General features: G+C 39.1%; 2 protein-coding genes across 2 annotated transcripts; both read left to right on the forward strand.

Moving 5' to 3' along the window:
• The first annotated feature begins 12,721 nt into the window (after positions 1–12,721).
• LOC131577257 (uncharacterized) lies at positions 12,722–19,711 on the forward strand. Its single transcript, XM_058834897.1, has 2 exons — positions 12,722–12,990; positions 19,572–19,711. Exons 1-2 carry the CDS (start codon positions 12,952–12,954, stop codon positions 19,665–19,667), a joined length of 135 nt encoding a protein of 44 aa, XP_058690880.1. The 5' UTR covers positions 12,722–12,951; the 3' UTR covers positions 19,668–19,711.
• Positions 19,712–19,982: 271 nt separating this feature from the next.
• Positions 19,983–26,633, forward strand: PTP4A1 (protein tyrosine phosphatase 4A1). The gene is made up of 5 exons (XM_058834896.1): positions 19,983–20,121; positions 21,705–21,797; positions 22,147–22,277; positions 23,872–23,946; positions 25,026–26,633. The coding sequence occupies exons 1-5, from the start codon at positions 20,017–20,019 to the stop codon at positions 25,141–25,143; spliced, it is 522 nt and encodes a 173-aa protein (XP_058690879.1). The 5' UTR covers positions 19,983–20,016; the 3' UTR covers positions 25,144–26,633.
• The last annotated feature ends 365 nt before the right edge of the window (positions 26,634–26,998 follow it).

The following is a 26,998-nucleotide window of genomic DNA, read 5'->3' on the forward strand; positions in this document are numbered from 1 at the left end:
ACAGTATGAGAATTAAGGGAGTCTCCTGAGAGATGCAGACTCAAACCCCAGAAGATGGACGAGAGAATTAAATTTAAGGTCTTGCACTCCTTTCAAGTTCACTGACCCTGCAGTATTAGGACAATACAGGGACATAGCTGTATTTGGAAACCATGTGAGGCCCTTTATTTATTTGATTTTTTTCTTCTTTCCTTAGAAGTATATGTATCATTTTAGGTCAAATTAACCTTTTAATGCTGCAAAAAATGAAATGAAATTATGATTATGGATTCTGTTCTTTATGGTTTCAAAATCTTCTCAAGGAAAGGATAACAAAAAAATTAACCTATTACACAGGACAACTCAAAACATCAGTCAGAGTATGGGAACAGACACAGCGCAGAACCGAGTTGGACACATCAGATGGTTTTAGACACTTAAGGGGTACTTTTCTTCATAGGTGATATATTAGAGCCATTGCTAAGAAGAGTCCATGCCACTCTAGACTGGTAAGATTCAGGTTACGTCATGTGACCAGTTTGAAATATAGGTCCTTACTCTAATTGCTCATTCTTTTTCTACAGTTATGATAAATACTGCCAAAAAGCAATTTCATCTTTAGGACTTATGTCAGAACAGGATTTATCAGCCTCTAGAAGGACTTCTCTTGCTCTCTGAATTACAGCAAAAGCCTAGACCACTCTCTCACAGTTGACACCTAATTGATGGTGACAAAAGGGAGCTGGATGTCTCCTACTATGGTAGGTTTCTACATGAGGTACAGCCCAACTTCAGTTAGTCTATTTTTCCACTTGAAGGGAAGTGATTTTGATCTAGCTTTATTTAAATGTCTGAATTTGTGTAAATACCAATTCATGAATTTACTTCTACTAGGGCGTTTTATCATTTGGTTTCCTGTTTTGCGTTATATTATGCAAATTAATGGGTTTCCCTGTAGGCAACTCTCTGGTAAAGCAATGGCAGTTACTTTGATGACAACAAATGATTTTACACCATTTTTTCCTACTAATAACATGACAGAAGAGAGACCATAGGGATACAAATATGTAAACTGGAAAGGATAGATCAGGTCAGGGAAATTTTGTAAAGACAATATAGAAGAAATATAGAACATAAGGGAGAAGACTAACTGATCCCTAAGACTAAATGTAAAACTATAGGCCTGATAGTTCAGCAGGGGGGAATAGAGAAATACATTTTCTGAGGCTGAAATCTGTAAAACTTGAAGAATGTTTTAAAGAAGACTGAGGTATCTGGGTGCACAAGACACAGGCTTCAGATGACAGGAATAAATAAAAAATAAATATGCAGTCTTGCAGCAAATAAGATAAAGAAAACAATATTGCTGGTACCTATAATGCCAACAGACAAAAAGCAGAAGGAAGTGCTACCAAACACAAAGAAAGTGAAAATCCTTAAAAATACAGATCTTGTACTCCAAGTAGAGTAAGCAGTACACAAAAGCAGCTAAGAGAATTCATAATTTTATCAGTGAAGAATGCATGCTGCTTTAGTTTCTAGAGAATGAATGGATTTGACTGAAGCAGTGTGTGAACAAGAAAATTGTAAGCAGGGAGCTTTAGGACCTTTTTTTCATCACTATGATGGATAAATAAATAATTTTAAAAATTAATTGTGTTAAAGCAGTGTTATCCTCATATTGTTAGCCTGAAAAGTGTTTATCAGCTGACAGGGGCAGTCATTTACTTCACTGATAATTTTTTTCACCTGCAGGCTGTATTGATATCTCTTCCCTTTTTCTGTAACTATTCAATATTTTTAGAAATATTTTCTTAGAAGCCATAGTATCTTTTAAAAATGTCTTTCTCTTTAAAAAATATTAATTTAGTCGTTATATTCAAGAATTTTATCCCCATGTTTGCCTATTTTTTTCCCTCCTTTTGACTGCAGCCTGTCTAAAAAGTCAGCTTCATCCTCTAAGAGTTGGCCAAGCTAATTTAAGTTTTATTCCTTTATTAAGTTTTTGTCTGCTGTATCTTTCAGTGAGCCATGCTGACTCCTACTGATTCCATTTTTAGTCTCCTAGTCCTTCTCATGTTTTGAACAGGAATCTGTAACATGTAATTAAGGGTGTGAATTCCCTTATGCTGGAACTGTCTAAAGTTGAGCATCCCCAAGTGACTATTCCCTTGGAAAACATGACTTATGCTCTAAAGTAATATAGATAATTTTGAAAAGTAATCTTTAAACTAAAGGGCACCTTCCAAAGGCAAAATATACTTTTTGCTTAACTGTTTGATCAGAGATGAAGTCACAGTTGTTTCCAAAATTAATATCATATGTTAGATTGTACCTGAATAGAACTGAGTAAAATCTGACTAAATACTTCAGGGTACTTACTGAAAGAAGACTAAACAGGATATTGCTCTTCCCTAAATAAAGGATAGTAAAATTACATAGAAATTGGGAAATAGTATAGGAAAAAAGCTCCAAAATATGTGCAGTGGAAAAGTATTTATGATCAGTTTTATTCATAATGACACCTTAAGAAAAAAAAAAGTCAGGATTCCTGCACTACCTTGCAATGTATTTCATTCAAATTGGAGAGAAATTGGTAGCCTTTATCTTGTACAAGCAGTGCTTGGTTCTGAAAGCTTCTGTTCAAGTCGAGACTTACTGGATCACTAACAGGATGAGAGGCTTCAGAGAATGTATGGATGACATTTGCCCTTATGAGCCTAACAACAAAGACAGCAGAGCATCCACCGAGCAGCATAATAAGCTTGTTTCCAGAGGCTGTCTCCAAAGTTTGTAGTGTTAATCCTTAGGAACAGTGTCTGTAAAGCTCACTGCCTAGACATTTGAAAATGTCTCCAGACTGCTTCTTGCTTGCTTGAAAATGATTAAGTATAATTAGATCCTGAAATGTATATGGAATGTTATTGTGTTTTCTACAACGGAGTTTATTTAAATACCAGGATTTCTAATAAAATTACAAGCTACATGAACTATTTCAGTAAATTTTGAAGTCTGGTTTGTTTTAAAAGTATATTTTTTGTAGTGAAAATGTGAGTCTGCTTCTAAATGTCCTTAGGTATCCTAAAATACTGCAGAAAAAAATCATCAGTTTTACATTACTCTCGTCTGCGTCCTAAGAATTTTCTTCTAATAACTGGGAGGCCTCTGCATCAGGTTTCTTTTGATATAAATATATATATTATATTTTAATAGATATGAAATCTTTCCATATCTGACACAGAATGCACAGAAAATAGTGGCTCCACAAGTAGCAGCTTGGAGAGTTCTTCATTTTCCTCTATCATTGCAAATATTGTTAATCTGAAATACTTGTTAAGGCCTATTTAGTAAGACTAAGTACTTAGCTCCATATGTGTCTACTCCTTTTCCCTCCCTTCCAAATGTCAGCTTTAAGGACACGAGTTTCACTACATATAATTATCCACAGTGGGGTGTGTCACATGACAGAGTATTTTCACATCTACTCAGGCAACCTTGAACCAAACTAGCACCAACTATCTACAATTCCACAGACCATCCTGAATACACAATGGTGCACTTGCTTTCTCCAATGGTTGTGATGACATCCCAGCTTACATACTGCCCTTCTGAGTGGTGTGTCTCTAGGAACAAATCAATCAGATTATTTTTCATTTATGGCTCTAAGGACAGTGGTTATTTTAACTTGCCACCACATACACCGGAGGTACTTCTGGCCCTGATAGCTCTAACTATTCCCCACTTGCATCACAGACACATTAAACATGCTGCCCCAATTCTAACTGTTTATGTTATGATGCAGACATCCATGCAATGTTTCATGTCTTTTGGACGGTACCAGAATGTGAAAAGAAATTACCACCATAATATTTTCATGACAAACTGGATGGCCATTGAAGCTGCTGGAATTGTTACTCTATCCCCAAGTATACGCTGGTGTTTCAGGCAGGAATTGCACAATTCTACAACGGGAACATTTAAACACAGGTAAGGAATAGTTGCAGAGGGTCCAGAATTTTGCACCTAAACAGATGCAGAAACAATTGTAGAAACAAATTTTCTTGGTGGGGAGATGATAACTCTCATTATTAAAAAAAAATTATCTATGTGGCATCAGAAACATGTTAAAGTAATAGTTTCAGAGAACAGGATTATTACTGAAATGCATATGCCTACACTGGTACTGCTGGGAGCACTTATGAGTATGTGAACTGCAGGAATATAGAACAGCAATATACAGTTTTGGACTCAATGGCAAGTTCAATATCAGTTTGGAAAATTTAGAAAGGTGCGTGGCACTAGGGGCACAAAAGAGGCAGTCCTGCATAAAGAAATTTGCACAAACTACAGTGTATTCAGTTACATTTTCAGTGGGGTACTGCTCCCTACCATCACTTTGGAATGTATTATTTTGACCAACAGTCTGCTGACCAAAGTAATATTCTGACTGTGCAAGCCCTGGGGAAAAAACAATGTAATCACACACATAGCAAAGTCTGGTGCCGTTCATCTGGCAGATTGGAAGCAAAATAGCCTAGAATTTGGAGTACCATTGGAATGTCATTTATGTCACAAAAAGTACATGTTTATTGATAGCCTGACACAGTGTACTTACTCTAAGACAAAATAAAAGTATTGTTTTACTTCAAAGACCTAACGTATTTTTGATCTGCTGAACCAGTTTACTCAAGCAAAAGACAAAAGAAATTAGGGATACTAAAGAATTCCAGCACTAGATCACAGAGGCTGACCGTTCTCAGATGCTTTCTTGTTTAAATCTAAATTCAAAAGCCACTACATTTTTTTAGGACATTTGGAGATTTACTTATCTTTTCCTTACAGCTTACAGTTTCCAACTTAACTTTTAAACACATGTAATTTTCTTTATTTAGATTAGTACTAGTTAAATACTAGAGAGCTTTAGATCATAAGATTACCCATATTTTGGTTTCCAAGTGATTTGTTTTTCCTGTTAAACTGGACACAGGTATATCTCTTTTCTAATACATTGACAATTATAATACTATACAAAAGAGAAATGTTCACTAATCACAGCAACAACAAAAGGACATGAATAGATAATAAAATATAATTTATATTTATTTATAATTTATAATTAAATTTATAATTTTTATTTTCTATTACATGTTCTAACTTTCCTTCTTGTATAATAATTTTGCCATTTAATGGTATAAGGTCATATTTGAGCATGGGATAGAATTGCAATAGACAATTACCAACTCTGGCTTATATTTTTCAATTTTTAATTAAATTCTCATAAATAAAATTAAAGACAATGATTTTTAACAATAATGGGATTCCAACAATAAATGACAAGATAAACTTTGAGTCTAGTGACAGTACAATATACCAGCTGACAAGAGAATATGGTGAGTTTAAAAAGTGGATGTGCAAAATTTTCTTTTCTCAATAAATTGTTATTTTGCTGCAAAACAACAGCAACTAAACCCACAGAAAAATCAATGAGCATTCCTCCCTAGCAACAGAGGGGAAAAAATCAGGAGCAGTGTGAAGAGGATGCTGAAAAGGCAGTGACTGATAGCTGCAGTAATCTGAACAGACTGAGCAAAGAGATTGCAGTTCATTTCTGGTTGCAGCACTAATAATGCAAGACAATAAAATCTGTGGTTTACATTTTAGAAACAAAACATAAATGAATTTTCACACATATCCAAATAAACTTTTCAAAAAGGAAAAATTACAAGTCTGTAATTGCTGTATGCTCTTGTAATTGCCTTTAACATATTTGATATTACTATTAAGAGCACCAGTTTAGCAGTTTTCATGGGTAGCATTGTTGAAAAACTTTAGCACAAGAAAAAAATGAAGTCTTTTAATAGCAGCTGTATAGTATCCTTATACCAAAATTTCCTAAAAAGTAATAGTAAATATGGAAAGCACTATTAGCACCAAAGGCCCTATTTGTCATCCCTGTGACAGGGCTATGATTTGCCAATAACATACTTGAGAAAATATTCCCAGGCTGTCAGTTCAAACAGCTTCCTGAGATAAATGCTGTGATATATCCAGAATGTCAAACCATTGGACTGTTCCAAAAAGTGTTTGGACAAAACCTAATTAAATTAATCAAATCAAAAATGTCCAGTTTTCCTAGTGTATAGGCTTTATTTCAGTAGGAATAAACAAGCAGATATGTTGTAAAACAGCCTAAGAGCAGAAAACTTACTTGTAAGCAATATTGCACAAATATTTTCTGAAATTATTCATCTTTATAATTACTCCTGCAATACTTAAATACCATCTACTCAGATTATATGTTGCCTAAGGGCCAATTATGAATGCTAAACTTGCCAAGTGACTATTACAGCACGTACCTATAAAAGATCATGTTTGCTTCAGTCATGAAAAACCACATCTTCACAGTTTTAATACAAACTGGGCATTACGGAGACAATTATTTTATTGAACAGACAGAAGCAATATGAGATATTCAACAATTTCAAAAAACAACTGAAAAAAGGCTTCACTTTGTTTGCATTTGTGAAGTCTCAGCAGTAATGTTCTAATCCCTCTGACCAGTCCAGGGCCAATACATAAAATCAGGGTTCCAGAAAGAAACTAAATTGACCTTATCTGCAAACTACAGAAACCAGTTTTGGAGCTGAAAATGGAAAATAATTGTCATTATCACAAAAGCACATAGACAAGATCTAGCCCAAGACAACAAAACCAGAGACCTTTAGTACACCAACTTTGTATATGAAGTGCTCATTTATATGAATGGTAAAAAGGTCTGTGTTAAATCCTCATAATGAATTCAGAGTATTTTTTAATAAATATGCATGGCCAAGGATGCCAAACAAATATGAAGGATTCACAGCAAGGTCCTTCAGTTTTGCTAGTGTGATAGAGCATCACAAATAGATTTATTATGCTAAAAATCCTGTATCCTTCTTCTAGCACATCAGCACAGAAATGTCCACAGCAGAAAGGTTCCCCTCTAGCAGAGGTCTGTCCCCACAGTGTTGCATCAGAACCGTGTTCCTTAGGTGCTATCTGCCAGCAGATAGCTGCAGATAGCAGCAGAAGGCTCCATGTGCGCTCTCACCATGCAGCTCCAGACATAGGAGAGAAAGTAACTAATGTTTAACAATCACAAGACTTTTTAAAGAACCGAAGAAAAGAAAGAAGCTTGAAGAAAGACTTTGACCAAAGACATCCATCAGAAAATAAAGAGGAAAACATGCTAGAGGGGAGAAGGAATGTGACCAAGTTGCAGAAATGAAGCTGACATAGTAAGAACTGACAACAGCAAGAAACTCAATAGATTAGAGGGCTTTTATACACACAATAAAATTATAATCAGTGGAAAATTAAAGAGAGGCACTCAGTTAAATTGATAATGCTATTAAACTTTGGAAACATTAAAAGCAGAATTTCCAGTTAAGACACAATATAAGAAATTCTACAGCTCCATTGAAATAAAAATACCATAAAGTTTGAACTAACTCAAAAAACCTGAAGTAAAGCATTTTTTACCAATAGTCTTCTTTTCCTGCTAAATTCACACTTCAAAGTGTAAAAAATTGTATTTTACAGTTTATGAACTCCTGCACATCACAGCATATGGAATTTCACCCAGTAATTCCTGTACTGAAGGCAGTAACTTGTATCTTCAGTAACTTCAGACCAAGTGAATTTGTCATGCATTTACAAACCAATCTACTTAACTCTTTGTTATAAATATGTAATAATTGTAACAAATTGATAAATTTGTAAGGTGATAAATTGAGAAAATAGTTGCAACATGTTGATTAATTGTTAACATTGGGTTATGGGTTGGTAGTTGTTTGATGTAAAAAGTTTCTAGTTGATGGTTGGTATTTGTTTTGGGCAGTTCAGGTTCTTGGGGGGATTATAAGGGAAATGGGAGAGGTCTGGAGGCTGGTGTGTTTGCAGTCAGATGGAGCTGGGGTTGGCTCAGGGTTGAGAACACTCCAGAACATGACCTCCAGGAGTGACATCTGCACTGAGGACAACTATTAGTAGACGAGACAATCAATCATTCGACACCCTGGAGGAATGATTGGTGGAGGGTGCACGAACTTAAGGACCTATCAAATTACTGAATTTGGACCAATCAGATGGTGGATTGAAAAATGCACCAATCCAACGAAGGGAGAGACTTTAAAACCACCCGGGAGCTCAGCACTCCGGTCTTTCGGAGAAGCTCGTATCCTACGGAACACCCTGTGTGTGGCACGCAGTTCGCTACAAGTAACTCTCTGACTTGCTGAGTAGGCTCTGGGCTTACCCTGGAGCCTCACCCTCAGCTGTTCGGTGGTTTTAATAAACGGGTTTATCTTCTTTTAAGTCATCTGCCTCATTTCCTTTTTTTGTTTTTGCCTGTTTATAACACTCTTCAAATTAAGATACTTTTAGAGGCCTATATTTTCACCTTATATCAATTCATATCCTTGAGTTTAAAGGAAGAGTCCTTTATGTTTCACTATTTCCAGTCTTTGAACATTTTCTGCAGATTTGCATTTTCAAAAATAAATCACTTTCTCTTCCATGACATGGCTGTGGACCTACCATTCTCAAACACAAAAACATTGACAGTGCCCTGCAGTCCTTTCCACTCCATTATCCTGTTCACCAGAAGACTGCAGAATCCGAGAGACCCCACAGCACTGAACCTAACCTAAAGAGGGAGGCGAAAAAGGGCTAAGAGGTGGAGCAATAAGTATCAACAAAGGAGTAGATAACAGGGCATATGAAAAAGGCCACACACAGACTCCAGATTAATTGGCTGGGGTTTTACATATATCAGAAAATCAGGAAAGGTCTGTGGTCAACAGATCTGTACATGGTAATTCAGTAGTTAGTACTGATGCTATTAAAAAAAAAAGAAACCCAAAACCTCTGCACCTCACAATTTTACATTAGATAGCTAAGGATCACAGAATGATGGTTTTTATTGCTACCACAGCACTGCCCTGGGACTTGTCCATTATAATCCCTATACTGCCTTAAGAGTAACAAAAGTGTTCTTGAAAACTTAAAAATCTTGCTTGTGTTCCTTATTCTAGATGTATGACTTTTCCATACTAAAGCATATTTTTGAGTGTACACAAGTTACTAAAAAAGCCTAGATTACTCTAAAGAACCATGCTGGCATCATTGCTACTTGGTATTCATCAATCTTTGCACCAGTCACACTTGTTTTTGGACTGATCTTTGATTACACTCCTTTGATAAAACTGTTTGAAAACATGAACATTTAGTGTTACAGCTATGCAGTTACTTTTATGCCAATCTTGTAATCTTATCAAAGCATTAAATCAGCTTTCTTGGCAATAGCTGTTTTCCCTAGAACTACATTGATTTGCATTAATTACATTCTTTCCCTTTAATTATTTTTTGTTTTAATCTGCTTAGTCATGTATGAGTTTTCTGTTAGGTGACAGTCTGACCCGGTGATAGTCAACTCACTTCACGTTTTTACACATTGGCATTAGCACAGCCTTCAGAAACCTCCACATAAAAGGCTACATTAGATATCAGCAGATCAGAGATCTAACAGTAGAATCTTAATTGTATACATTAATTCTATACAAATAGACAAGTAATAGACATGACATCAAAACCCATCTGAAATCCCCAATTCCACTAAAATTTAAAATAGGATTAGTCCTATATATAGATTATATATAGGATATATATATATATATGTCCTATATATAGAAGCAATGAAGCTATGGCCAAATGAACAAATTCAGATTCTCACATTTCTTTCCAGTATATAATTGTTTGCCCTAATGTTATGGTACAGAAGACCCAGACAAACATTAGTACTGATTTCTAGAGGGGCTAAAGAAGTTAAGTGTCTGCAAAAGACAAGGATATTAATAAACCAGTACTTTTATTTAGTCTTTGAGTAATATTCAAATATGCTGTTATATAAAGACACATATTTAAAACATAAGAGTAATATTTTAAAGTTTAACTTTCATGAATCCATAGAAGTAGCATTCACAAAAAAAGAACATATAGAGTAGCAATAAATTAAAATTACTTTAAAGTGATACATGCTCTTAGTGTTAAAAACTACTTCCTGTTCTGGTCCCTCTGACTGAAAAATAATATAATGGAACTTTTATAAGTACAGAAAGGTTGAAAAAGATGATCAGAAGTAAAAAACTTTTCCTTAATTATGTTAAGATTCCCCTTCTTTAAAAAAATAGCAAGCAAAGCATATAAAATATTTACACTTTTACATAAAGAGTGTCAATAGGGATTTTTTTTTTTCACTATTCTTAGAAGAAAATAAATCAATCATAAGGCATAACTCACCATTTGGATTTCTGAAATTTTGGTATACTTTAAATTGACTGTTTTACTGCACAAATGCCCATTAAGACTTTCAAAAACTCTTGAGAATATTCAACTACGTAAGGACATTGAGTCCATGCCCACATTTTGTTTTTCATTTCCACTGCTTGAAAAATGTATTCAAGCTTTTTCCTAATATATATATAAAATATTATATAGCCTCTTATCATAAAAGTTGTATTAATCTTCCTAATACCACAAAATTATGATGATCACATTGTACTGATAGTATCAGTCTCTTCTGATTATACCCCATATATTTCTCCTTTCAAGCATTTATTTCTTTCTTATATTTAAAGTTCCTTTGGAGTCTCTTTCTGTTTCCTCAAATCACTTTGTTTCATCAGTTCACTAACTGGCACCTTGTAACTATCCACTTGTCTCCCTCTCCTGTACACATACCTCTGATTCTGCCCTATATTATATGAAATAGGAGACTCTTGTAGTCTCCAAGCATCTCTTGCCATCTCAGATCATAACATACAGGAACTGCACAGTAAGTGACAACTAGCATGATATAACTAATCACAACTAGGAGGACCAGATAGGGTCAATCTAATAAAAATTATTATTAAATCGTTAAAATGATCCAGGCATTCTTTACTCAAAAAGGAAAAAACCTTTTAGACCAGAAGATTTCAGAGCTAAATCCTTTCTTCTTTGGGTATACAATTTCAGAGAAACTGCCAGACTTACTTTCAGTGTAAACTACCGTGCTAGAGCACTCAAAAGATGTTGCAGCAGAAAGTAATTTGATTTTAAAATCCTGATCAGTTTATTGTGCAATGAAGCAGCAAACAAAACCTTGCATTGTTGGAGGAAAAAACCTCAAACACAAAAACCAAACAGCACAGACTAAAGCAAGGCTGTTTAATCACAGAACTCTGTGATTCAGAGCAAGTTCATCAAACTTTATTAACGACAGAAGTTATGTTGACTTTATTTTTTTCCCAAAACCTTCCTATCATTACAACCACCAAAAAGTAAACAATATTCCAAGCAGACATCAACCTTGGGATCATCTTATTTTATAGCATTCTGATCACGTCTTCAAGAAGTTTTATATGGAGAAGTGGAAACAGCTGCGAGGTGACCAGACACGTGCTCTAAGTCAGCAAATACATGACACGATGTAAATAAATACAGCCCAGATCTATTTATAGCCCAGAGAAGCTAAGTACATTATCCTAGCAGAGACAGCTCCTGGCTAGAAATTAGCATTTGGCCCCCTGAAGCCAGGTGGAGCAAAAGATAGTTTAGACATGTTCTGAATAGCACATCTCTCACGTGTCAGATACCATGAAAACCTCGTCTGGACAAACCACGGCTGGTTCTACAAACCCAGAACATTTGGGCAAAATCACAAACCAGCCATGCCTTTGTATAGAGCAATACTAACTTGAAGACACTCAGACTGGGGCTGTTTATTTTTTATATCAAAACCAACTTCTGCAAGCTCTTGTAATCCGTATAGCAATAATAAAATATCACGCAGAAGACTTAACTAGCTAAATACAACTAGAACAGTTCCAGACGAATTCAAGCTAAAAATAGGCTGTTGTTTCACAAAGCTAGCAGTGACCCACATTGAGGTGTTTCCCCGGTTGCCGGTGTCCAGCCAGGGACCGCCGGCCATGCCGCTATTCCTGAGGCACCATGGGCGCTTCCCACCGCCGGCTGCAGCTCCTCAGGCAAGCCCTGTGCCCTGGGAGGCGCTTTCCCTGGAGCGGGAGGGAGCACGAGGCTGAGCGAGCCCTGCTGTTTCTCGCACCGCTTCTGGCCTACTGGGCTGAGCTCCCATCTGCAACACCAGAATCACGCTTTTCATCTCGACTTAAACGACGCAGGGTAATCTGCGGGCAGAACGCCCTAAGACCTTTCTGTCGGCATTAAACTCGCCACAGCGGTTTTGCAGCCCGCGGGCGAAGGGGCCGACGGATTAAACCCGCGCGGGGCCGCCGCTGCGCCATCCCGTGTCTTACGACCCGTGCGGGAGCGGCTCTCCCGCCTCGCCCCGCCACGGCGGGCACATGGCTGCGCAGCGCCAGCCGGCCGGCCGGCCCGCACCGGCGGCGCAGGGAGCAGTCTGGAACTCTCCGTCCCGGGGGAGCTGGGGCTCGCGCCAGGCGCTTCCCAGCGAAGCCACCGGCGCGGGCGGGCGGGGCGCGCGGGGTGTCCCGGCGCGGCCCCGAGGGGCGCTCCCCGCGCCGGCCCCATTCACGAACCGGTTCCCGCCGGCCGCCTCCGCCTCTCGCGCCCGCCCGCCCCGCCTCCGCCCCGCCCCCCGAGGCCTCGCGCCCGCCCCAGACGCGTCGATGGCACCGTTGATTGGGTGGGCGCGACGCCCGTCAGTGGCGTAAGGGGCGGGCCCCAGGACGCTCGTGCGGGAGGCGGCGCCGAGAGTCGCTCCTGGTGCAGCCGCGTCCGCCCGGCGCCGCCCGCAGAGCCGCCCGCCCGCTGCAGCCGCTGTATGGTCCTTCCCCGCGCTGCCGCCGCCGCCGAACCCCCGCCGGCAGCTCCGCGGCCTCCAGCGCCTCTTCCTCCTCCTGGTTCTGCTCCTCCTGCCCCCGGCGGTGGCGCCCGCACCCCGGCTGTATGATCAGGCTACAGTCTTCAATGAGTAACCATATTCCTGTGAGTGCCGCCCGCCCGCGCCCCCCGCCCTGGCCCCTCGGCTACCGAGCCTATCCTCGCCCTCTACCCTATCTCCTCCATGTTGTCTCTTTGTTCTGTCGCCCGGGCCGCGCCGGCTGCGGGCGCCTTCTCGAAGCGCCGGGCTGCGCCTCCCGTCGGGCGGGCCGCTGGGGAGCCGAGCCCGCTCGGCTGCGGCACGGTTCGGCCTCCCTCCCCGCCGGCGCCCCTCTCCTGCCCCCCGCCTGCTGGCGCCCCTCTTCCCTCCTCCACCGAGAAAGGAGGAGGTGGCGACCTCTCCGCGGTTCCTGGGCGGCCCGACTCGGGCACAAAGCCGCTTTGTGAGCTCGGCTGCCGCTTGCCCCGCCCGCCGGCCTGGCCTTCTCCCCGCCAGGCTCTTTGCGGCGGAGTCTGCCGGGCCAGGCCGGGCCGCCCGCCGGGAAGGGCAGCGCCTCCGCGGCCGTGGCTCCGCGCCCTGGGCCGTGCCGGGAGCCCCCTGCCGGGGGAAAGCCGAGCCGGGCGGCGGCTCCGGGGGACAAGATGGCTCCGCGTCGGGAGCCTGATCGAGGCGTGATGCGAACCCGTGACCGCCGCAGTCGGGGCGACGGCCCGGCCTGGCCCGCGGGGCGCTGTCCCGGCCGGGACAGTGACTCCGTGCCGGGGAGAGATTGGGACAGGCAGGCTGGGAGCGCGGCACCCCGCAGTTGCGGGGCGGCCGTAGCCCGGGGCTGCCCGGGCAAGCCGGGGCTTGCCCGTGGGCGGCTGGTTGCCAGGCTTGGTTGCCAGGCTTGGCTGCCGCGGCCGGCGCTCGTCCCCCGCCGCGGCCCCACGTGCGCGGCTGCGGCCGGGGCAAAGGCGGCCGGGCGGCTGCTTTGTCTCCGCCGTGCTCGGGCGGGGAGTCAGTGCCGGCTGCGAGCGAGGACGTGAGTCCTTTCCAAAATGAGCTCTATGCAGTAGAGGTGGGGTATGCCCGAACTCGGGTGTGGAGTCGGCATTGTTCGGCAGGAAAAGTCCGCAGACGAGTCATTAAATTCGTGTTGAAGCGGATGTTTCTGCCTTACGCCTCAAAAGCTCAAGAATACAGTGAAGTATCTTAATTTGTCCGAAACTGCTTTCAAGACCTTGCCATCTGTCCTTTCAAGGAAGGCACTTCCCTCTGGAGGTGGATCACAGTTCAGCTTCAGAAGGTTTCACTTGCCAGTTTTTGGTTCGTTTTTCTTTTTTAACTCACCTAGTAATCTCGGTGCCTTGTGCTGTGTAACATCTGTGACTACAGAGCAGTATGTATTTAAGCAGGAAAAAATCAAACAATGCACGGCTTGCTGGTGGTAATATGCCCTCCAAAAGTAGGGAAGCAAGAAAGACAAAGAATTAACAAAATCAAGTCATCTATGACAATAGAAGCAGGATTGTTTGCTTAGTGGTAGCTAGCTATGCACATCGCAAGTATTATGAGCTGACAATTGTACAGGTTTGGTGGCATGAAGGTCCAGTAATATGGTGTTTCTTATTTCTGCTAGAGACAACTTTCCAATATGTCTCCCTGCATTTGCTGAGTCTTTCAGAAGCAGTGACTCAGAAGTATGAACTCTGTCTCTTTTTAATCTCATAAAACTGCCAAATCAAGAAACCTGAAGATTACACCTAAATGTCAGATCATATTATTCCAGCGATGGAACAGCAAAGGGTTTTGAAATTGTCTTACAGAAACAGAGTCGTTTCATGGGGAAAATGTGGAAGAGGTAATACAAAAATTGCGCAGGTGTGAGAGGAAATATGAGAATGTGAAATAAAAATGCTTGACAGATCTAGTAAGAGCCAAGGCAACAGGATGTCATTGTCTTACTGAAACTAAATGTGTCAGTAAGACAGTAAATAAATAGAAGTTAGCCCTATCTAATAACTTCTATCAAGTGGAAGTTTCATGTTCTGACAAAATACGCACCACATAAGAATGCCGGATCTGTCCCAGTGTGTAGGCTGACTGTAAGCAATCACTTGTTTTAAACATTAACCAGAAGACCCAGATAAGGGTATTACGGAACCATAAGCAACTGATTGTCACCTTCTTCAAAAAATTAAAACTCACTCTATTGGATCAATGGAAGAAATATTTCTGTGTTAAATGAAAGTCTTTACTGCTTTCTTCTCAGTTGCAACTTTCTGTTAGGCATTCATGGCTTAATTGAACTCGATGAAATACATGTAGACATTTATTGCTGTAGTGCTATATTTCTCATGTTATTGCTTAAAACATAATGGAATAGTTATTTAATAAAATGACAGGATTTATGTAGTTTGCTATTGAAGTGACAGTGTTAGTCACTTGGAGATTCCTTTTAGAAACTCAGGAGGAAGTGCTAGACAAGGGGATGGATTGGTTTCTGTGATGTCTAGTTTTTTCCAATACCACTTAAGGCTTCTTTGCATGCTGTTTTTGTGGTCCAAGCAGAAGAACTTTGAACCAAATCACATGGCCTTGGTTTCATCATCTCTAAAAGTTGCATTGGCTTGTTATACAGGAAGTTTTGAGATAACTTTTTCTTCCCCCTTCACTGCATACTTGAACCACAAGAATATCCTTCCGGCATAGAGCATGTCACAACAAATTTATGATAAACCTTTAGATTCTCCCTTCCCACTGGAGAGATATGAATGTATTTTCATAGGCAATGGGTTGCTTTCCATGGTCTAAAATGAACAGTGTTATCACTGCGGATATCATAGGGACAGGCATTTATGTGCCCAGTGGATAGGAGGTGCATCTTGTCAAGAGTAGCTTTATAAAGGTGTGCCTCTACCTTGCGTAATGGCTTTGCAGTTTGTACCCCTTACCATTCCACTCTTCCCTATCTGCTTTGGCAGTTGCTACTGAGGCCTTGAATTGTAAGAGGAAGTTGGAGGTATTTCTCATTCAGTATCTTTTTGTTGGGTAGTAAGTTAGAACAATGAACTTCCTTGCAGGTGTTCTCAAATTGTCGTGAAACTTAGTTTATTTTAGTTTTCTACTTTTAGTCCTGTGGTTTCTCTAGATGACTGTGTGTCAGGTCTTGACTTAGGAGAATGTGAGACCACATAGTTGGATCTGGGTATATATTTTTGGTCTATGAGCAGGTGGATTGAGCAACCATGAACCATCTTGCATATCTTCTGAATGTAAAGTGTCATATAACTGTGTTTACACATGCTTTTGTTTGCATGCTTTTCAAGAAGCTACGGAGTTGTGAACCAGACTGTCAACAGTGTGAAGTAACATTGCATCTCTCTGCTTTCCCCATATCAGTACAGAACTAATAGATTACTTTCGTAAACCGTTTTTGTCAGACACAAGTGATTGTTTCAAATCCCAAATAAACAGCCATGTGAATCTGCTTGTCAGTGATGACAGGTATTTCACCTTTCTGTCCCTGAGAAGGCATGAATTAAAGCCTTCCTTTTCAAGATGCCTTCCTCCTGCTTGAACAGACTATTCTCTAACTTATCCTAGCTTGAATTGTAGTAGGTCGTACAATCATAATTAATGCAGCTATAATGGACAGGTTGCATTCTCTCAATAGGTTGTCCTGACATGTTAACCCTAGTTTTGTTTTCCAAGTTTATTTTGATGGCTCTTATGGTCTAAATGTTTGGCTTTCTGTTGGCATGGAAATTACTACTTTTTAAAAAAATCCTTCAGTGTTAAATTTCCTCAAGGAAAATGTATATGTAAATTGAAAAGAACATGCTGGGGTACCCAACTTGATGGTACAAGTGATGAGTTGGTGTTACTCTGTTAAAGAACCTTTGCTTTCAACACTACATGTTTGAATTTCAGTTATGCAACTTCTTGCTTTCTTGCGCTCTCTTGACTGTTTTGATAGCTTACCTACCAAAACTGTATGAGACAATATAGTAATTCTAAAGATGTATTTCCAGGCCTTTTGAAAGCTCATTACACCATTTGAGTTCCCTCAAAGCCTGAGGTCATCGCTACTACAACACTATTTTCATAGCTGATTTCTCATCTTCCAAGTCTTTTTGCTGAAAGTGAGTGAAGCCTTGTACTCTGGCTTAACTGCATAACAGAAACAGCATGCCCATTTACTACTTACCTTTAATTGTTACTTGACTCCCAGAACAGATTGAAGCTAGGTTGGCAAAGCTGTCTTGGGATAGTACAGTGTGTTGCTGCCTAAAGGAGTTGGTCTGTCTGAGAAACTTCCCTGCTAGTATTGGTGAGAAGTGATGGCACTCACATCAAAGGAAATGTGAGCTTTGGTTCTCTATAGTTGCCAAAGCAAACAGTGAGGCTTAAATACATGCTTGGTTAAGTCCTTAGATGTGTGAATTACTAAGGTTCTGATGTGTTTAATACTGACTGTTAAGCCAGTAATTAACAACGTCAATTCCTTTGTAAGGGTTAATGACATATGTAACTCAAACATAACGTTGCATAATATACTTGCTTCTGCTTTGTATAAGAATTTGAAGTGTGCACCCAGTTTCTAAAATGTCATTAGCAATCTGCACTAGAAAAGATTTTTACTTAACTAATTGTTTGCTGCCTGCCCTTTTCAGGGTTTACTAGTTTGTCTGGTGTCTTGAGAACTCCCTAGTTGTAGACTAAGGACAGCCTGCCTAGAAGACTGGATGAAACCTGATTACTTCTTTCTTCCTACCTGCCCTGGTATCGCAACATGTTAAATGTTCTTTTCTCCCCAAAATCTCTGTTTTGCCAGTTGAAAGTTTTTCATCCTAATGACTTCATACTGTGTGCTCAAGCTTACTTGCATGCATTAGTATTTCTGACAGCTTTCACTTCCTCATCCTTAAACAGGGCATGGGTCTGTATATGATTCTTCTTAGCAGTCTTAAGAAGAGATAGACTTGAAATCTGCCAGTGCAGTGCAAAAAGCAGCGCGAGACCTTGTGAAGCTATATCTGCTTAAAGCTGTCCCGTCCCTTTTTGCTCTTCTGCTTCTTAAACTAATTGAAAGTGGCTTTAAATAAGTTACCTTCAGTTCTTTTTTTCAGTTGCTGTTTTAGCTGTTCCCTAGATGTAGTCCTAGGAGGCTTTAAGTGCGCACCTGCCACCTTGCTAGGGCATGGCTGGTGAGTCAGATGATGATTCTTGGAGTTCTTCCGAGTCTAAATTCTTCTGGTTCCTGTTACCCTGTTGACCTTTGACTTAAGAGGATCCTTCTTACTCCTTTTCCACGCCTATTATATTTAGAGTTCTTGCTCTCTCTCTCAAGTTCTTAAAGGTAAATACTGAAGTAGGTTTTTTTACAAGTAGCTGGCAAACTTAATCCTATAGGTCTGCATCACTGCCAGGTGGTGGTAGTATCTCTGGAGTGGCAGCAAAGTGGATGTGAAATTGTCATCTCAATTTCTTTCTGTTAACTTACCTCATTTTTGTTTTTGTTAGCAGGTTGGGGTTTTATTGTGCGTATCTTTGTTTTGTTTGTTTGTTTTTTACAAGTCATGCCTCTGTCTTAACATGCACGTTAAAACTCTTACCAGGAAGCTGTCTGAAAACATGAAAATAAGTTGACTCATCAACATAATTACTTTTTTCTGCTAAGTATTTGTAGGATTGATTATGTTTCTCACTAATACCTAAGTATGTTTAGTGGACATGTGGTTCAACTTGTACCTCTCTTTTCGAAAACAGAACTCTCCTCTTCCCTCCTGTTCTCTAGACAGGTACAAGCAGTAATACTGGTAGAGTATCTGGGCACAAAACTTAACACATCTGCTGTAAGGGTTTTCTGGTGCGTAAAAGCATGTATGGGTGGTTCATTTGCAACATCTGCAAATAAATACACAACTTGGAGCAGTTCATTTGCTATCTTAATTCCTGGTCATTTCATGCAGTAATTATATATATAAATTTAACCATAGCTAAGCAGCATACCACTGGACAGGAATGACCTGTTCAATAAACTTGCCTATGTAAGTTTTTAGCCTAGACCATTACTGCTTTCTCAATATGTTAATGAAGTCATGGTGTAAAAAGACTTATATGTTAAAGCACATGAAGGTTGCCATTGGTCTTCAGCCTTTAGCGTGTGAAATCTTCCTTAGTTACAGATCTCTCAAAAGCCTCTGTTCAAAAGCTCCCATTGTATTGTTAGGCCACAAAGACTGGATTTGCTTTCAAGGCTTCCTGTTTGAGTCAGGTGGATTTATACTCATTTTTCTCTGTAACTTTAGTAGATATTGTGATGTCTCTCAATTTAAAATGAAGAAGGCAGTTGTATGGGTGTCCTGGAAAAACTATTGTCTTTATAAGTACTGGGGTTCTTACAACTTGTTGCGGTGTTTAGCACAGCTGAAGTTTGTGTTTTAATACATTACAGGATTTGGTGCTGCAAAAACCCTACATGGAAACTTTGTAATAAGTAAATGTATTTATTTTCTAGCAATTTATGCTAAGAAAGGTAACAGGATTGTTACGCAAAGCTAATTCTTAGGGAAAAAAAATAAACCTTGTGAAACTGCTTAGTTGCTGTGTTTTTATTTTTTCATTTTATAAAACTTGATGTCTTATAAGCTTGTTTCACCTGTACTCATTATGCTTTTTGTCCCCCCTCTCTTTACAGCAGTTCTGTGGTGTTCTTGGTCACACATTTATGGAGTTTCTGAAGGGCAGTGGAGACTACTGCCAGGCACAGCACGACCTCTATGCAGACAAGTGAACTGTAGAAATCCATTACTACTCCACCAAGAAGCCCCCCTAAGAGTGGTTGACCAGGATAAGAAGTGTTGAATTGAAATTGGCAGAGCATTTAACAACGGAATTCAGACCTGGATGGGGTAAACCTCAGTGCACTGCCTTTCTTTTGCCTCAGTATTACTGGATTGAAGAATTGCTGCTTCTTGTTAGGAGGTTCATTTCATTTCCCATTGCTCCCAACTTCATACTTCCAAGCACTGAGAATTTCACGTGGAGTATAGTGAAGTAGACTTCGGTTTCTCTACATCACTTCTGTATTAGAATTTTTTTTAATCCTTTCATAATCTTGTTGCATGTTTAACTAAATCAATATGGCCCGAATGAACCGCCCAGCTCCTGTGGAAATCACCTACAAGAACATGAGATTCCTGATCACACATAATCCAACCAATGCAACCTTAAACAAATTTATAGAGGTAAGAACCTATAGAGGTACAGAATACTTACTGATCTATTTTTTAATGCCTGAACAGCATGCTATTTTTCCTTTACTAGCTGATAACTGCTGTAAAAGCCATATGAGGAGGTACTGAGACTGTGTATTGATTTTTCTTTTCAAATACTGGTGCTGTGCTTTGAAGATCTGCAGACAAATCTGCAGATATCTGCAAATCTGCAGACAAATCACATATACTCGGGCCTACACAAATGTAATTCTGAGAGAGAAGTAATAATTATACTGTCTACTACATGGTACATTAAGTACATTGTTTAGGTCTGAAAACAGGAATTATCTAGCAGAGTTATGTGTAGAACAATACAAACATCTCTTAGTGGTAGGGGCTCACATTCAGATTGGGCTGAAGTGGTGTAACATTTCATTGTATTTCCTGCATGGTGATACATATTGTGGGTCAGAACCTTAGGATCTAATACAGGATTGCAATACGCTTTCACTGTCTAGCTTCCTTCACTATTAGCAGGTTTTAGTGTAGCTTAAGAGGATCCTCTGTGTCATAGCGTCTACTTGAGTGAAATTTGTGGCAATAGGCTTACTCTGCACCCAGAGCTGCTGAAGCTACTTTTAAGTGCTTTGGTACATGCTACCGACTAAAGCCAGTGGCTTGGAATATACTGCTAGTACTGAATTTATCATCTAAACCATGTATTTAGCATGTTGGAACTATGAATTGCATGGTTGGATAAAGTGTGTGTGTATGCTAATAAGTTCCTTGCAGAGCTACTTCGTGGGAAGGTCCAAGTTTGCTAAGTCCCTCCTTAGTGAGATTTTAGGTGCACTACAGCTCAATTCTGCATTCAGTGCAGAATTATTTATAGGAAACAGAGCAAGATAACTCTTGCTTGCCTTTATATTCTCACAAGTAGATGAGGTGTGCTTAGGTTATGCTTCAGTTGTTACTGTGACAGTTGCAGTGTGAATAATATTTGTTGCAGGGAGAATGAAGAGGGATTGCTCTTTTTTTTTTTGTTTTTTTTTTTTTTTTTCAAATGTAGGATAATAGCAAAATGGGAAGCTAAATCTAGTCATGACAACTCTGGAACTGGAATAATTTATTGGCCTGTGCTTGTAACTCTTAAGAGTAAATGGTCTAACAACACTGTTTTAAGTGTGGGGGGAAAGATTTGAACTTTGCTCAAAATACTTTTAGTGAGGTATGTAGCTTTGCAAACCAGGAAGCTTCCTGTTCCTTTAAAATGAGTGATCTTTTGGAGATAGACTACTTGATTAATCATTATTTATCAGGATCTGATTTTAAACAAAAAAAGTCTGATCCAGCATAACAAAACTTAATCTGTACATAAGACTATATTTGCAGAAAAGCCTAAAGTATCTGGTGTTAGCACACAAGTTTTCTTTTCAGCTGAAAGCTGAAAAGAAATTCATTCTTTTTCAGTCATTTCAGCTATGACAAGCATTTGAATGAGTTTTGCTGCTAAAAATTTTGGAATGAATTACTAAGTTAGCATATTGAGAAAATTAAATGGTAAGTGAAGCTAGTTTACTCTTTCGGCATTTTTTTTTTTTTTCACTCTCTAGGAACTTAAGAAATATGGTGTTACCACAGTGGTAAGAGTGTGTGAAGCTACTTATGACACTGCTCCGGTGGAAAAAGAAGGCATTCAGGTTTTGGTAAGTACTGTAGAAACAGAGTTTAAAACCAACGCATTTCCCTCTACCGCCTTACCCCAAAAAAAGATTATTTGACACCATCTTATTAACTTTGAGTGTATTCTAGCAACTGATGGAGGAAAAAGATGTGGAGACATCTGTTCTTGTCAGGACAGTTTTGAGCTAAGTCATGTGGTCAATGAAAACTCTGATAGAGAGGAATGTATTTGTAATACTGCTAAAGTTAGACTATTAGAAAATTGTAGGTTTGAGTGGTCAGCTGTCAGCTCTTTGTCCACTGTGTCTCCTTTTTTTGCCTATGCATACAGCTTACAAGAATTGTCTTTGTGTTTGTCATCTTGTGTTCTAGGACTGGCCCTTTGATGATGGTGCTCCACCATCCAACCAGATTGTTGATGATTGGCTAAACCTCCTTAAAGTTAAATTTCGTGAAGAACCTGGTTGTTGTATTGCTGTACACTGTGTTGCTGGTCTTGGAAGGTGGGTGAAGTTTTAAAGGTTTGTTGAGCAGTCATTCCTGGTCAGACTTGTAAAGATCTAGTGCAGAAGCTTGAGGCAAATGTAAAAGAGTCATGTATCCAGGAATGATCTTATGCTTAAAAGTAGTTAAGGTAGCAGGAAACTGTTGTATGTATTTATTAAAGATCTTTAGGTCAAGAGATGATGCTTTGGTCACAGCTCTCACAAAGTCTAGAGAATTGAGTTAACAAGTATATTCTTGTACCGAGTATATTGATGAGTGCTCCATTGAGATTTTTTTGTCTGTTTTTCCCTAATGGATTTGGGTTTTTAGCACTTGCCTGCTTTCTCTCCACCTCTGTTTCAGCAGTATTGTCAGTCTCCTTGAACCAAGGGCATTGTAACTATTAACCACAAACAAATGGGTGGTTCTGGCACATGAAGACCAGCTTTCATCCATCACCTATCTGGGGGATGAAAAGTGTTTTCCAAAGTCCCAAAGCTGTCTGTCTCATTTCTAAATGGTACAAAAATTTTTAGGCATAATGCTGAATACTATTCTCTTAGCCCTGTTCCTTCTGTCTGCTGCTACTATCTTGAATAGAGTTCCAAGAGTTGTGAGAAAATAATGTTTTTTCTGCTGTTCTAGGCTACCTGGGAACTAGATCTGTTCAAAAAGGAGTTGCTAGATTCTAGTCATGGATTTCAGCATGTCCAGTATAAAATGGAGGTTTCTTGGCCTTGTTTTCCATAAGCCTGGCTTATCCATTGCATTATGGCTTCACACATAACAAAGTTCATTGTAGTGATGAATGTTACCAAAATAAGTCCTCTTCTGCTGCTTAGAATGATACTGGTTGGTTTTTCATCAAAACAGGGCAGTTAATTAGTTGAAAAGACGGTCCTAGCTTTCTATCATGTAAGTTTTCTTTTAAATCCCTGGACATATGAAACCACTTGAAGTTACTACTATATGCACAAGTCTGCTGCTACTGTGTGGCGTGAGGTTTTGTCTTGTGTTTTTTTGTTTGTTTTTTTGAGTCATAAATTGCTAATGTATTTGAGTTCGATTTAAGTCAAGCTTTTGTAACTGAAAATTGATTCTGTCAGAGGAGGAACACTATGGCAAATGAGGAAATCCTCAGGGGAGTGCAGCAGTCTGTGAATTGCATCTGTTCCCACAACTTGTGACACTATTTCTAGGATTTATCAGTTCTTACTGAACTCAACCCCTCTTCTGATTTCTGCTTTGGCATCCTGACTGCTTCTAATGATGATTCATTTTGGAGAATAAAAACCCATATGCGACTCTTCCTCAGAATCAATTGATTTGAAACAAATGGTTAAAGATTACTTGCATTTTATTTCTGTTGTCCTCTCCTGTATCTAAAGTCAGATGAATGAAGCTAAGGTTGACCAGAGTTAATTTAAACCCCTATTTAATGAGAATGGCTACTTTAAAACCAGGTGATATTATGTCTCAGTGAATATAGAAATGCCTTCTGCCTTTTCTGCTTTCCCAGAGAAGAAACATCATATATGCAAAAAACATAGTAAATTGTTTTTCTGAGTATGCTTTGACACAAACTAAACTGACTTTTTTTTTTTGAACCAGAGCTCCAGTCTTAGTTGCTCTTGCACTGATAGAATGTGGAATGAAGTATGAAGATGCAGTGCAGTTCATAAGACAGTAAGTGCGATGCTAACATGTAGCTATTCCAAAGACTCAGTATGTTGATACATCCTTGGCCACTGAAGGAAATTCTGAATGTTATTCCTGTCTTTGATGCCTTTTTTTTTTTTGTAAGGTATTTAATTTAGTACACCTGAAATTGTACAGCATACAGTCAGTGTTGTAGGACTTGGACCTGTGAAATTGGCATTTTTCTGTTGAAACCAGAATCTGTACATAATTACTTTGGGAGATTTAAGAAAAACTCAGAACACCCATTAACAAAGCCCCTAGCTTTCAGTTAGATTTGCAGAGTTCTTTTTATTTATTTACATATGAAAGGCAGAATACCTTTGTCTTTTTTGGTGGTCTACTGAAGGCAAATATTTCCTTGAATTTTTTAATCAATGCATGTTAGTTGGATGAGCACAGTTTTAGTCTCAGTGTTTTAGTTTCTCAGGTTTCAGCTATAGTTAAAAAGAAGCTGCATCCATTATAAACAATGACAAAATACTTCTTGCATAATTGCCAGGCTTTTGAAGAATTATATTCATCTTGTAGTGGTTGTATATGAAATGAGGAATAGGAAGCCATGTACATACTCAAAACAGTCAGCCAACATGTACATTTTATTTCACATACAGTTTGAGAAAACAAAGCTCAATTTCTGTTCAGCATCTTATTATGGGGACTTCAAATGTTTATGTACTTTCTTACTGTCATATTCTTCATAATTATTTTAAGAAAATAAATAACTTCAGCTCTTAAGAAGACCATCTTTCATCTGCTCTATAGCTTCCTTTTGAAGTTTCTTCTAAAGATCTTAATGTAAAATCTGTCTTGTGCTTACCATAGGCTAGAACACTGTCCAAAATGCTATGTACTCCCTTGAGCATGCGGTCTAGTGATGTATTTGTGAAAGGAAGCTACCACCCTCTTTCCTGGCACTTAACTTGCCATTATCCCTACTTTGGTTACTGTCTTGACATGAAGGTGGCTTTTTTAAGTGACCTAAAAATATTTTTCTCTAGTTGATGATATTATTTCACTGGGCAGTAGACTAATGTTTCATTGCAAATCTGGTTTTTTCCATCCAGGAAGCGGCGTGGAGCTTTCAACAGCAAGCAACTTCTGTACTTGGAGAAATACCGCCCCAAGATGCGTCTGCGCTTTAAAGACTCCAATGGTCACCGAAATAATTGTTGTATTCAGTAAAGCTCAACAGCCTATAGTACTTCTTTGGGAATAAAGAATGGAAACTAGAATTAAGCAGACTGTATGCCAAGAACATCAGTCTGGTATTTTTTAGTAGTAAAGGAAGCTTCCTTAGGAGTATTTATTAGGCTAAAGGCTCAGTAGAAATGCAACTTGTATGTTTAGCTAAATATGTCTATTTGGAGACCCAGTAAATGTTTTTGCTGTACCCTGTTTCTGAGCTGTCTCCTTGTTCATTAATTATCAGATCAAATATCCTTTAATCATGCCATTGAGTCTTACTGACCTAGTTTTAACTACTAAAAATTGGGGTACTAAAATAAATCAATATGTAGAGAGATTAGGTGCCAAAATACCCAGCATATCAGCTACATGTTTTTCCTTAAAATGAGCATAGTTCTGATGATGTGAGAACTACCAGCTTATCTGGACCTTACTATCTTTTTTTCTACAGTCATTTCAATATTGAAGAATATGGCCTCTAAAGTAGTTTTGCCTGCTCACTGTATGTTTTGTCTCCCACAATCGCACTAGAATTGTCAGGATTTGCACAGTCTGTCTTTTTAATACTATGAATTACAGCAACTTTTTACCCCTGCATCTGTACTTTTCTGTTACCTGAACCTTTCCATATTACAAGTCATTACTCTGGTTATTCATGTAGAAGATCTTTTAAATTGTACAGAAGCACACAAGTCTTTAATGTCTCCAGACAAAAAGCCTTACAGTAAAATTAATGTTGGCACTTCATGTGCAACTTAACAGAGGGCCTGAAAAGGTTGGGAGGGGCTATTTAATATTTCTAGTAAAATGTTGCCTTTGTCTTGTGCAGGAAGTATAGAATATGCCCTTTACTTTAGTAAATATTTTTTTAAAAGGTAGAAATGCTTTGTTATTGTAGCTAAAAATTCTTAATCAGAAAATTTCTGAAAAATCTTGTAGTTTTCTTTTACTGTACCTATTGAGAGTTGTTTACCAACTATTGCTTTGTTGAAAGTGTGATCTTTTTCTTTTCTTTTCGTTTTTCTTCCTTGAGTTTCTGCTATGACTTGGGCAGACCTCTGTAATATTTTGTATGCCTTTAAAGCTGCGTAACTTAATATTTGGATACTTGATAATTTGTTTTATTATGTAATTGATAAAATGGTGATGTGTATTAATGTTAGTTCAACCATATATTTATACTGTCTTGGGAATGTGTGGTTATAGTTCTGTGGGAGAAATACTTTTGCCAGTGTTCACCAGCTTGTAAAATCTAGTGCGAGAGCTTAAAACATCTAAATAAATACTGAAATGCACTTACGAAGTTTGCTGAAATGCTCATCACTTTCACTTACTTTTGTGTACTTTGTCAGCAATCTCTAGGTGCCTAAATTCAAAATCTAGTCAGGCATCTGTTTTCTTTTTTTTTAAAATCTGGGCCTGAACGTCCCCTTTGCTGTAATGTTTGCTGTTTGTTTTACTCATAAATAAACGTGGACAAAAATTAATGGTAGAAACTACAGTATTTTTTCATGTAGCTTACTTGTGACTTGCTGCCCCCTGTACTAAAACAGGTCACTTAGTGTTCTTGAAGCTGTTTTTGTAGTAAAGCAGAAAGGGTATGCATCAGTAAAGATTGGAGAACACTTGAATCATTACCAATTCAGGTAAAAATAGTATGATAGAGTGCTTCATTGTCAACACTGAAGCTATGTACAAAGATGATGTTCCAAAAATTGTGTGAACAAAGACCTATTATGTGAGTTTCCAGAGCTGTGACTAAATTTCCTGATGAGAACTGGAAGATGCTCTTAGTAGCCAGCTGAGGTGATTGATGCTTATATCTGCATAGAGTAAAACTTTGGTTAATACA

This window comes from Poecile atricapillus, chromosome 3, assembly GCF_030490865.1.
Source record: "Poecile atricapillus isolate bPoeAtr1 chromosome 3, bPoeAtr1.hap1, whole genome shotgun sequence".
Classification (NCBI taxonomy): Eukaryota; Metazoa; Chordata; class Aves; order Passeriformes; family Paridae; genus Poecile; species Poecile atricapillus.

Bases quoted from the DNA above. Each gene is read 5' to 3' on its own strand.
- PTP4A1 (XM_058834896.1), top strand. From the start codon at position 20,017: ATGGCCCGAATGAACCGCCCAGCTCCTGTGGAAATCACCTACAAGAAC. The intron at 20,122-21,704 runs GTAAGAACCTAT...TTCACTCTCTAG, and splicing joins CCTTAAACAAATTTATAGAG to GAACTTAAGAAATATGGTGT. The intron at 23,947-25,025 runs GTAAGTGCGATG...TTTTCCATCCAG, and splicing joins GCAGTGCAGTTCATAAGACA to GAAGCGGCGTGGAGCTTTCA.
- LOC131577257 (XM_058834897.1), top strand. From the start codon at position 12,952: ATGATCAGGCTACAGTCTTCAATGAGTAACCATATTCCT. The intron at 12,991-19,571 runs GTGAGTGCCGCC...CTCTCTTTACAG, and splicing joins CAATGAGTAACCATATTCCT to CAGTTCTGTGGTGTTCTTGG.